General features: G+C 37.7%; 1 protein-coding gene across 2 annotated transcripts in view; it reads right to left on the reverse strand.

Annotated features, from left to right (window-relative positions):
- Nucleotides 1-478: 478 nt before the first annotated feature.
- pax2a (paired box 2a) overlaps nucleotides 479-13,570 on the reverse strand; it is a 33,621-nt gene continuing 20,529 nt past the window's right edge. Inside the window, exons 9-11 of one of the 2 annotated variants that reach the window (XM_062995240.1) lie at nucleotides 5,384-5,485; nucleotides 1,358-1,444; nucleotides 479-1,160 (exon numbers count right to left, since the gene is read on the reverse strand). In XM_062995240.1, the coding sequence (XP_062851310.1) occupies nucleotides 1,036-1,160; nucleotides 1,358-1,444; nucleotides 5,384-5,485 (314 nt within the window). In that variant the 3' untranslated portion in view covers nucleotides 479-1,035. Of the gene's footprint in view, nucleotides 1,180-1,357; nucleotides 1,445-5,383; nucleotides 5,486-13,570 lie in introns of both variants that reach the window. The other variant, XM_062995239.1, reaches the window with a different exon arrangement.

Genomic DNA, 13,570 nt, shown 5'->3' on the forward strand with positions numbered 1-13,570 from the left:
GGCAGCATGCCGTATATCTTATCACCTACACTTTGACGAGTACAGTGCAGCTCAGCACTGTGCACGGAGAGACACAGCCTGTACAGAGAGCACACTTTTCTCATCTCTGTGCAGGCACCATCAATCAGCCAGCAGATATCCCACTCATATCTGAACAACAGGCCAATTGTTGTATATGTGACCACTCAGCCTAGCCGGCAGGCAGAGCTGAGGCTCGATACGATGTATTCGAGATCCCAGCTCTGATTTCAGCGTGTGTTTTTACCACTGCGCCACCTGAGCGGCGTCGGAATTGATTTGTTTATTAAAGGACTGGCAAATTTCTAGATGACCACAAACAAGTTTTTCGTGGATGGTATGCCCTCACCAAAGACAATCTTTTCTGGTACCTGAACAGTAAGACTAGTATGTTGTTTAAGGTATTCAAATTAGCAAAATAAAACAAAAAATGAGAGAATCACAGTTACATTTTTATTTGTAATAGTTAACATGTATGATTGTGTATCACAAAACATTTACGTATGATAATACTTTAATATCATCATGTAATCAGATGATTAAACTGGTAATAATGTTTGAAGCTGAGGCCTTTTAACTGCATCTCTTGCATATCTGAGACGATGAGAGGTGTATTGTTAAAATGGCAGGACAATCCAAAATGCCTAATTCAATCCTTGCTTAACAATATTAAGTACAGAATGTAAAGGAATGCAGTGACGGGGAAAAAAGCAACAGGAAATTAAAAACACAACACTTGTTTACTTTGTATTTTCACACAGTTCGTCATGTTTTATATTTTATAATATATTTATATATAGATTTTGTATAATCTTTCAAAGTCTTTTCGGAAAAAGTTTCAAGTCATTATTCAAAGTGTTGAGAAAAAAACGAGGGCTCTGACGTTGGTGATCGAAGTGGCAGGAGTCGAAGAAATGCGGGAGGGCCGAATTCATGGCTGCTTGACCCTCTTCATCTTAGCCTGACCTTGCAAAACCGAAGACGGTGGAGCCACGATGAATTGGACCTTAACACTGTTCACACTGGTGCAATTCGTGCGCAGTGGTGGTGGTGTTGCTGCAGGGTGACGTGGTTGCCGTGGTAACTAGTGGCGGTCATAGGCAGTGGCAGCAGTGGGAGGGGCCGAGCCCCGTGATGCGGCACTATAATAATAAGGGGAACCTGGAAGTTAACAGAAGAGCGGACCATTTGAAACCAACCAGTGCAACATACAGGCCTGCTTAAAAGCAGGACAGAATAAGTTTTACTTCACAGTTAGCTGGTGTTATTATAAATGCTATTTTAAAAGAACTTCAAAATCATATATGGAATAATTATGTTAATTAGTGTTAATACTCACTTAATAATGCTGGGTTGCTAAACCTCCAAGCTTCATTGTAGGTTGTGTATTGGGGATGAGAGTAGGGGTTTCCTGAAAAGTCACTCCCTATAAAAACAAGAGATCATAGTGTGAGAATCATTTATACAGCTGCTGGTTCAAGGTCAACCTCTGCCTGGTTGCCAGGTTGGACCTTTAAACAATACCCTTAATTCTTAATTGCGTGCATTGTATTTGTTTACAACTTAAAAGCATCTGCTAAATGCTGTAAATGTAAGGTTTACTAAATGCTTAGACTGAATTTACCACAAGCTTGGTATCTATTGGTATATGTAATGTTTTCTTCATTTAGATCTTGTGCTTTCTATAGTTAGTATTTCACTTGTCTAAATAGTTTACAAGATTTGTATTTTGACATTCCTGTTGCATTACACATTTTAATGACTACTCTTCTAGTTAGCATGGCATGCTATCCCAAGATCATGTTTATTTTTATGGCCAATCAGATGTAGAACATATTTTTATTTTATTTATTTAACCTTTATTTAACCAGGCAAGTCATTAAGAACTGCTTCTTATTTACAATGGCGGCCTGGCAAAAGGCAAAGCCTCTTGAGGAACAATCATACAAACAAATTTACATAAGACACTAAAAACAAACAACGATGATCACAATACAATAACACATAGTCGAATCATCCAGCAATAGTATAAAAGAAAAATCAATTTGTCATACAGCTGCATGTATCTCTTAAGATATCTCTAATTTGTTTTTTAAAAGTTGTCTTAGAAATAAATGTATCCAGCCTTAGAGTTTCTTGCAGTTTGTTCCAGTCTATGGCTGCAGCCACTTGAAATGATGACTGACCAAAAATGGTGTTCGTTTTAGGAACCTTCAGTGAAATACGATGAGCAGCGCAAGTATAATAAACTGAAGATGAGGTTTGCAATAAATGACACAAATAGGGAGGAGACAAACCAAGCAGGGTTTTGTATATGAGCATAAACCAATGAATAGCACAACGAGTGTGTAAAGATGGCCAGTTCACAGTAGAATAAAGGGTACAGTGATGTGTTTTATATGGAGCATTTATCGCAAACCGAATGGCAGAGTGATAAAGTACGTCAAGTTTCAGAAGATCACTTTTTCGAGCTGACCTGTATATAACATCACCAAAATCTAACAAGGGGAGGATGGTCATTTAAATATAATGGTCATATAAATAAAATACCTAAAATTTGTAGAAACAAATGCCTGGTTTGGACAAAGTAGCTATGATAAATAAATTGCAAATTTAGCCAGAACAGAACACGAGAGTCTAAGAGACTGAAGTCAAATCAAGTTTGAGTCTTAACTACAGTTGAACTGTTTTTTGCTGGATCCAGTTGCTGGATGTATATATCGTCCGATGAGAAAGACGTATCTCCACTTTTAGCGGTTTTTCACTTTTTTACATGTTGATTGTGGGTATTAATCTCTGTCTGGTCAAAGCAGCGAATATCAAAATGACCAATGAAAAGATGAAAAATCCTGCAATCTCTTTAACGAGTATCTTCATTCGCTGCTGACCTGTCCATCAAAACAGCGTATCTCCTCTTCCTTCCCCTCCGGTACTGTTTTAGAAATGTGTAATGTTTGATCTATACAGTTTATTCAGGTTATTCAAATGCATGGTTGTAAACATGATTTATATTTGTACACGTAAGTCCATTTTACATATGAAACCGATGGACTGACGACCTGATAAAGATATATTTTTTATTTCTGTACTGAATTGTATCGGGCCAGTGATAGCTCAGTGGTTAAGGTACTGGACTAGTAAACAGAAGGTTGCCGGTTCAAGCCCCGCTACCACCAAGTTGCCACTGTTGGGTCCCTGAGCAAGGCCCTTAACCCTCAATTGCTCACTGTAAGTCGCTTTGGATAAAAGCGTCTGCTAAATGCTGAAAATGTAAATGTATCTAAATTGCCCCATCTGTGGTGTGTTTGCACCATTACTGTCAGGGGAAAAAGTTGTTTTTTTTTTCCTGAAAAGTTGGGTTTTTGGAGATATGCATGTAGTTTTACAATTGTTATTAAAATATTATAATAGCCAACATTTGTGCCACTTCTCAGTAAATAAAATGGACACTTCTGTTTAAAAAACAATATTTGAAGTTAAAAAAGACAGAGTGGCAATGTGTCTTAAAAACATTTTGGGAGAGCAAATGATGAGACATATGCAAGTAAAATATTAGCAAATTCAGGACCTCTCGATAACCTCGAGAAAATCATCCTCTTGCCTTGTGTGTCTAAATCTTTCTACGTATATACTGTATATCCTAGACTTTGAGGGAGCAGTAGCTAGTATGTCAGTGATCAATGCTACCGGTGCTCCACGTTTCTTACTTTTATGAGACAATAAAAGCTGGGGTTTATATGAAGCTGGTGAGGAATTGCTTTTGCTTTAACAGTGTTTGGAGTCTGTCACTAAATCTTGGTTGTTCTGGGACTGGATGAACAGGAGTGCACATTAAACCCATGGCTAAGATGAGATTGTGTGTGACCACTGATAATGAATATTTGATGAAGAAGTATTTGATGGAGCTCTTAAGATATATTTGTACAACAAATGATTTTTACTAAATTAAATTTGTTCAGTGAAATTTATTTGTTTGCAGGCTGAGTAAGTCTAGGATGGCTGGTTCTGTCTAAATCACTCAACAGTGACTGCAGGAATCCTTTTGTTTGATTTAAAATATTTCCAATTTGACTCTGTGTATGTATGGAAACAGTTCTTAAAGAGTTATGCACTGTGTCTGTGTTCTGTGTAGTACAGTGAGGATGGATGCTGTGTTGTATAAGTGTGTGAGTGTGTTTTTGTGTGCTGTTTGGGGAGAGGGCACCAGTCTGTTGGCAGATTGCATTCTGTCCTGGTGGCTGGCAGTGAAACTCAAGCTGGGTCCCTGAGAGAGATAGTGATTTAAATATTTACAGGCCTTTCTGCCCGCTGTTTTCTGACCCTTAACTGTTTGCTGTGAACCTGAACTGCAGGTTAAGTAGAGAGGGGAAAGAGATACGCTCTGCAGCACCGGAGGCCGGGGCGAGAGAGCCCTGTTTATCGATGGTCCGTGTGAACACTTGGGGGGGCGGGTAATGAGCACTGGAACCCAAGTGGAACTGAAAGGAACTGTCCTGTATCCCGTGCCTTGATCGCGTATTGAACAGTGCTAATTTGCTCCCATGCATCCAATAAGCACTCTGATGCATACGTACAGATCAATAACATGTCAGAACGGGAGTGCTGTAGTCAAGACCGTCTCAGCTGAGACCAAGACTAAACATAAATAAGACTAGCTTATGTTGCATTTGTAAAAAAAAAATGGTGTGAATGATATTATTTAGTATAAAAAGTCAGCAGTGAGCAAACGTAAATCATGTTTGCTAACTAGGTAACAAAGGTATACATATTGACATTTGACATTTTCGGCATTTAGCAGACACCTTTATCCAAAGCGACTTACAGTACACAGTCACAGTCTGAGCAACTGAGGATTAAGGGCCTTGCTCAAGGGCCCAACAGCAGCAACCTGGCAGTGGTGGGGCTTGAACCAGTGACCTTCTAATTACTAGTCCAGTACCTTAACCACTAGGGTACGGCTTGCCCCGTATGATTGCAATAATAATAATATCTGTACATGAAGTTTAGGGGCGCTTGGGTGGCACTAAGGTCTATTACGCTTGCCCACCACCGCTGTGATCTGGGTTTGAATCCGGCTATGTCTAAGGGGGTGATGTGGCCGAAGCTCTGCATGGAACATACATAAATGTCCATCCTGTCCTTACTCATCGCAAAGCTAGCTGTGAATATACCCAGCATGATGCTAACATTATTTGTTATGTAGGGCTTGTAAATGTAAGTATTTTACACATTTTATAATGTTTATTTTTATTTTTAATAAATGTTGGTTTACTTAAAATGGACAGCCTAACACTTCCAAAGTATAAAAAATAGCAGGCTCTCACTCAGACTTAACAGCCTCATAAAAAACTTTAAGGTTACTTACCAGGAACCATTCCAGCAAGTGTTGAAGTGGGATAGCTGCCCTGCCCAGTGGGGGGGACGTGTGGGGGGTAACCTGGGAGAGTCGTACTGGCCATGTCTCGACCTGAAAGAAAAGTGAACAACGTAAGTGCAGCTCAGCAACTATCCAGACCTGAAGGAGACTTTAAAGTACATATTCTTGTATACTTTACAAGCGAATAACAATCGCTGTCTGGTCTAGTGTAAGGCACGGGATTGTGGGAACTGCGTAGCTTTTTCACAGTAAAGTTTATGGTGCATAAAATAAACTGGAAAAGTGCCCTAGGCATTACAGACTGATAAAGTAACACACTGGCAATATATGTGACCTTAAGCGCAATAATAATAAACACTTTCAATCATGTTGAAACATTTCTTTTGCTTTTACAGTATGCCTGTATCTGTAATCACCAACAATGCTGCAAATCTAAATATCATCAGCTATCAAAGAGAAGGCCTGCACACCAGCCACAGATGATTAGAAAGACAAACAACAAGGCTATATTGTCCAGAACTCATTACTGGTGAACCATTCAGCGGTCAGAGGCCATCTCCTCTCCAATTCACCATTCAAAAACTGCTTACACAGCATAACCCACGAACGCTTCTATAGTGTTTTATCCTCCCCACATCATCCAGGCTTTTGATTTGCTGCACCCTCACTGGCAGCCAGTTTTCACTTGTATGTCTTCTGGTACAGTAACAAGAATGAAGAGAACGGAGCCCTGAGATCAACAGAACTGACTGCTGTTGTTTGTAAGGGTTCATACTAAAGAACTGGTGTCGCTGAGGGCAAGAAATGCACTCGGCCTCTACATTCAGTGTTGTAATTGGGGGTTCACGTCCAGCGGCCCTGGCCGAGCATTCGGTTCTAGCTTTGGGCATTTATAGGGCCCCTGTCTTTGTTAAAAGTCAACAACCGTATAGAAAAAATTTCCCCAGACTCAGCAGTAATCATGCAAGAAAGAACTGATTGTAGATTACAGCAAACCTACTTAAAACCCACCTTAATGGATAATTCAAAATGCTATAAATACCATTTAAAATTTATCTTACAAACAAGTGTGAATTATGGAAAAACACATACAAGATGGACTGCCAGTGCCCTAATTGTATTGGTTGATTATAAAACAAAACAAGCAGTGTTCAATTCCTTCTTGAAGTCCCTATGCAGCAATTGTATATATTTCTATACAAGTAACCATGCAGGTTTTGTTGGTGGGTAAGAACATTCGAATTGTCAGTCTCAAATTCCAGTAATCCAGAAATCAGAACAATGCTATTACAATAATGATCAGATCAAAGACTGTCTACAGTTTTGAACCTAGCTTGGGTAAAGAAAATGTCAAATAATAAAATAAACCTAATGATCACTAGTGCATTCACTTTTTGGCTCAGTTTCTAAAAATACAAATATTGCTATTGTTATTATTATTATTACTATTATTATTATTATTATTATTACTATTATTATTAATATTTTTTGCTGCATAGAACATATTATATAGTCCATAAACAGACTATAAGCATAAGACCATTTAAAATGATTATTTAATAAATTATTATAAATTATTATTATTATTATTATTATTATTATTATTATTGGTATTAATGGTAATAATATTTTTTATCTTAATAAGTGAGTTTATTCCATTTTTGCACATGTCTAAATGCAAGAAGCTGCTAATATTGAGATATGGCTCTAAATGATTTCAATGAACTTATTTTAATAATGATGAACACAACAATTCTAAATATAAAACGTGATACATATACATTCATGCACTAAGAAAGGGGATAGACTAGAATTAAAAGTATTTTATATAATCTAAAAGGTGGTGTAAAGGCACATCACTGAACCATCCCAGCATAAAAAAATACATTACTCTAATACCATTCATCATTTATGGCATTTTGGTTATGACACTATGGCATTTATGGTAGCCTTGGGCTAGAGTAGGACAGTAGGTGTCTCCTTCCAACCAGCGCAGGGTACAATGTTTTTTCTGTCTCCAGTGGGGCTGTACCTGCAATAATAGGCTGGCTTGGGTACTGGCCATAGCTGGGGCCATGGTGGCCATAGGCACCGTAGCAGGGGGTTGAGGCGTCTACTGACATGCCGGACTGGAAGGGCAATAGTTCCGCTAGACCCGAGGCTGCAAGTGAGGAGGGGGTGAAAGGAGCCAGAGAAGCTTCGTGTGGCTCTTGCTTAACACACACCATGGATGAATGGGATTCTGCCAGGGTGAAGAAACAAAACAAAAAGCCACACACACAATCAAACAATGCACAGGCACACACACCGGCACAAAATAAAATAAAAGATGAATAATGGATGATGTAAATGGAATAACAGTCAAAAATGTAATGTAATTTTCATGTAATTTTTAAAAAGGGTCAGTCATTTTTTGTATCCCTATCTCGGCATTCCAGTCAAAGATTTAAAGGTGGTTGCCTGGATCCTTACTCTACTGTAAATGTGAAGTTAAATTAACATGTTAACATTATAATCCTACCTTAATTCATATTAAGAAGCTATTTTAAAGAAAATTGTATTAGTATACATTTGTGCTCAGCTGGGAAGATTTTAATCCAAGCATTAAGCTACGTTCTTCAGATTTAGGGTAGGAACACAGGTTTTAAAAAGCTATAAGAAGCACGCTCCTTATGTGTGTATCAGGATGATCAAAGAGCACATCAAAGAGGACAGTCACGCTCTACAAAAGCTAGTTCACTGTAACACATATACAGTGTGTAGTGGCATTGATCCCATGTGATCACACTTGTGATACCTTAAACACATTTTTTGTTTTAACCAAATTTGATCAAGCAGTGTCATCTTCTAGACTTTACAATGCAAATCACAAAGTGTGACACACTGTTCACTTTAAATAGCCAGATTTTTTAGGTGAAACCCATTTCTTTAGCGAGAACTGTGTCAAGATGGAGCGAACTCCTGCTACCAGCACGGAACTGATCTTTTTCTTGTGCAATAGCATAGCATAAGAAGCAAGAACTATTCTAGACAAATATGTTATTATAATTTGCATGTGGGCTATTATAAACCATTTTCTGCCAAATTGCAGATGAATGTATTACCTCATTATTAGGTAATTTCTGTGTTTCAAAATAGTGCCATTATTCAACAATAAGCCTCCCAAAACAATCAGACTCAAACTGTAGGAATATTTCCCAATGGTCTACTTGCAGAAACATAGTACAGATGCATTAAACACTGCAAATTATAAAACATATCCACCTTAAAACATCAAAATTTATTCCCTCTCTCTATTAAGACATGGCGTTTTTATCCATCTTAGTAGAATTGCTACAGCAAGCCAATTTCTCTCTCTATCTGTATCTCTGTTTGGCTCCTGCTCTGTTTTCTTTTTCCTCATCCTCTTTACCATCCTCCTCTCTTATCATGCTCTGGTCTGTGGGGAGGGCTCTCACAGCTTCATGATAGCCTCATTAGCTGCTTCCCAACTATTGTTGTTTTACAACCGAGCTGTGTGTGCAGAATCCCTCATTAAGATAAGGTCTCCTTTATATCAGATGCAATACTGACAAGCCTTTTACACATAATGCCAGGAAATCAGGCAACTTAACTGGCCTCTTTCCCACACAAATCAATGGCAAAAAAATTCTGAGAGGGTCCTAGCCTTCTAGCAGCATCTGCATACAGTATTAGAATAATTAGGCTTGCACACACACACATACACACACACGCTGGCCACTGTATTAGGTTTGTCCAACCTGTACATACATGTTTTTGCCATTTCATGAGCTACATTTACCATATATACTATTATAAATAGTATAAAATATATAAAATAAAACTATATGGCAGGTGTAGCTCATAAAATTAAATAAACAAATTAAATGTACTTGTTGTAATTGTATATAAAAAAGGATTTTCTTTAAAATGATAAAGGTTCTAAATTATGCCTATTTAAAATTTATCCTGGAGTGAATACAGATGAGCTAAGTTAGTTTAGCAAACATTAGCTTCATAATTAGCAATTACGAAACATGAATATTAACCTAAGACAATTTGTAAAGTAAGTTAATGGCATTTACCTAGTACATTTATCTAGTAAAACACTAAAATGTGATTCAACAACTTTTACTTTGCTACTATTACTGGCCAACTCTGTGAAAAATTTGTTACTTTTTAGTACCAAGCTTGTTAGAGCATGTAAATTTTTGCTACTGTTCACACAAAAACTGATAGGCCGTATAAAACCAACAGCTCAAATAACTATATTCTACAGAAAAAAAAGATGTTAAATCATAAAGCCTGACTTTCACAGGCCAACCTTAGAAGACCTTAGAGGCCAATAAATGAGAGGGAAAGTAAGGCTTTGGGGGAATTAGGCCTTCTGTTTTCATACGCTGTGCTCTGCTGTTGGCAGACAAACAAGGGCACCGTGCTACGCTAACCCAGGCTTAGTGTTCGAGATCAGTGAACTTTGAAACTAATCAGAAGTGCTGTTGCTTATTGTCCTGTGGACGAGCGAGGCCTGCAAAAGGGAAGCCTGTCAGCCTCCTGATTACTGAGATGGTAGATAAACGCAGGTTTGTGTCCAGGCACTCTCTTAGCAGAACACATCAGCCTGAACTATAGAGTTCTCCTCGGCGTTCACTTTTCAGTGCGGTGCTGGGCAGTGGTGTCACTACATGTAGCGAAGATAGTAGGTTTAAAGAATTTCTCAGCAATCAGGTCATAGCATTGCTGCTTTTCAAATCAAGTGGCTTGTAAATAGTTACATTTTAACTCAGTGAAGTAGCTTCAGAAATGCTGTATCATTTGAATTATTTTTTAAAGCTAAGCTTATTTAGCAAACGTTAGCTTTATTAATTGCCTGTTATTTAACGTGTTTAACTTGAGCAACACATAAATTAAACTACTAGCATCACTTAAATCCAGAGATGAGGACTCGAGTCTGCTACTTAAGTCTGAGTCGCAAGTAAGTCGCACACACAGCGACTTCAGACTCGAATCGGACTCGTTTCATATGACTCGGACTCGACTCGTGACTTGTAGACAACAGAAGTCAGCATAGGTTAACATTAGTTACGTGTGACAATTATTTAACAGTGCTTCAATCTATAAGTTACTATAATTATGTAATTGTGTATTTAGCTTAGTTGGTACGGCTAAGCAACATTTTTGTAAAAGAACCAACAGCTAAGCTAACTTTAGCTCAATTTAAAAGAAGCTTGCAGAACACTGCCAGTGCTTGGTTTTACATGGGTGCATTCACGCAGCGCAGAGAATGGTGACCTTCCAATACAAAGCCAGCATCTACAGCAAAGTCACAAAACACCGTAGGGGGTTAATATTTTACCTTTTCTGACAGGAAAACTTTCATGTTTATACAAACACAAGCTTCTTACCCATGCACCTGAAGGTCACAGGTCCATAGAGAAAAATAATTAAATAAATAAAACACTGTAATACATTGCATTTTCAGAATGTTTGGAAAGCCAAATTACAAATTAAAGTCATTGATTATTAAATGTGTGCTCAAAGATTAGTGTGCTACAGTGGGGATGAAATAAGCATTAATTTTGGGCAGCAGGGCCTGCTGGGGCTGTTCTGAGCTGAGACACAGGTAGTTTGTCACAGGGCCTCACACGAGCATAGTCGGCTGCCTGTTGTTTGCTGCTCACTGGAGAATACCAAGCCACATTTTTAAAAAAATGGCTCTTCAGCGGATATATTTCAGCCAGAGTTCATCAGCAGCATAGACCAACACAAAGCAGTCTTTTTCTTCCTCCCGGCCTGCATACGCTACTTTTTCTTCTTACTTCTTCAACATCATGCTTTCTTTTTTTTTTTTTCTGTACACATCCACTAGACTTGGAGCTGGGTTGCTTTCAGGCACAGCACTCACCCCCCACCTCCCTCTTCTAGCATCTCTCTAAAGAGATTTGGAACAAGGGAGATCCCTTCAGCACCTGCTCAGGTTTTCAGTGGGTCAGAGGGGTGCCCATTTATTCTGTGCCATCCCACTGGCACCAGGAAGACTTCCATTATATGCCTCTGCAGGGAGGGCGCTTAAGAATGCGCACTGGGCATTCATTCCAGAGGTATGTGCAAAACGGCCTTTAGAAAATACAAGTCAAATCTGGATGACATCCAAGTTTCTTTTCTTAAGTTTGAATAATTCATGCTTTGTTTTTTTCCTTGGTAATGTATGAACGTTTTGGAATGTAAATGATTCATATAGGAAAGTGATTCATATGGGAAAGTGATTCATATAGGACAGGCTCTTGCCCTGATGAGACAGCAGACCAAAACATAGAGTTATAGATGTAATATTAATCAACTTACATCTGAGAAATATCAGTACTTCCCTACAAATACCTTGGTCATAAAATCCTTCCCTAAGAATACAAAAAACACGCATATAAAACACTATGCATTTATTTGACTCTAAGCACTAAAAAACCCTGTCCTTTCTTTTTGCAATGAAATCCATATTCTGCTAGGGACGAAGATTTAACGATGCATGAGTCTATTTATATATTTTATGCATATAGGTAAATAAAATGAATATACATTATTTAAGTTAAGTTATTTCATGAATTTATGAGTTTATAAGAATTTTATGTACAATAAAGGTCAAAAGCATATTCCTTATTGCCAAGTCCCCTCCTCCCCACCAGGGTCCCTGTTCCCTGTTTGACTACCACTGCCAGAAGTGAACAGAGTTCTTATTTTGAGACCTTAAGGATTATGCATAACTAATTAAGGTCAAAGGTACATACACATGTATGTATTGTTGATTTCAGCAACTGTTTCTGTGTCTGTGTAATTAAAAGACACTTATTTATAATACTGTTTAACTTTTTGGGTAGTGGTAGCTCAGCAGTTAATGTAGTACACTAGAAATTAGAATGTTGCTGGATCAAGCCCATCACTGCCAAATTGCCACTTTTGGGTCCTTAAGCATGGCCCTTCTGACCATTGCAGGCAACACTATTTCGTGTATATTTTAATAGGTGTCATGAAATTAGCCCTATTTATATAGGCAAAAGAAAAGTCACCAACTAAAGCCGAACAAATATACTAACAAAGAATGCAACAATGTTAAATGACATTATAGGATTGTTTATACCTCCAAATAATGTGTTGTTTTATGTACAAGTGTATTTTTAGAAAACCCACAGTAATCATACAGATGTTTTGACTTTGTACCTATTATTATTTTACTGTGTACCACTACAAGTATTGATTCACCTGCTGCAGAAACAGCAGGTTAAAATAGACTGTATTACTTTAAAACAAATCTTTAATCCTACTATCTAATAGTGCCGTCTAGGTTCTTTATATACTGAACATCAGCGTGAAAGCAGCAATACTTCCTGTCTAGTGCACTTAAAATTCCAATCTCTGTTTTGTAATGAAGAGTTCATTAATCATTCATCTTTAATAGATTATGCAAATCAAGTGACATAAAATCAACATGATCAATGACAGTGTGAATTTTAATTAGCTCAGGAAAACATTGCAGGGAATGACCATAATCTGCAGCTCTATCCAATGGAAGTGAGTCATTTATTCTAAATTAGCTCTGACTGTAAACGCAGAGGATAATTTAACACCTCTTATAACTTAGTTCTAATACCCATTTCCAGAGTTTATCACATGCTAGAAAACTGTAACATCCAGTTATTGCATATAAGCCTATATTACTCGCTCAGTGCTACAATATAAATTGAGTTATTACTGCCTAAAGCCATTTAAAATATCATGCGGAAGACTTAATGTTCAGAGAGGATGTTTGTGCCTAGTACATTAGGTTGTGGGAAAATAACTACAATATAATTTCATGCTCAGAACAAATAATCATTTAAGATTCTGATGGCATTCACTGTTATTTCATTTGATTTGAAACTGTAGACTCTTACAACATTATGGAGTTACAGCATACAGTGGCTTGAATGAACATTAAATTAAATTTCCACCAGTAAAGTCTCCTTATCCCAAAAAAAGTTACATATTGCAACTTAAAAATAACCTTTACTACGCTAAATGTAATAAAAGTACTGCTATTACTTTCATTCTCAAGAATTAGTAACATACACCGCCGTCATTAGACTCGTATTAAGAAGCTTGGTTTCTGTTTAAGGGTAGTTTTGTGTGCAGCATGAGGTGGTC

Source organism: Trichomycterus rosablanca, chromosome 5 (genome assembly GCF_030014385.1).
Source record: "Trichomycterus rosablanca isolate fTriRos1 chromosome 5, fTriRos1.hap1, whole genome shotgun sequence".
Classification (NCBI taxonomy): Eukaryota; Metazoa; Chordata; class Actinopteri; order Siluriformes; family Trichomycteridae; genus Trichomycterus; species Trichomycterus rosablanca.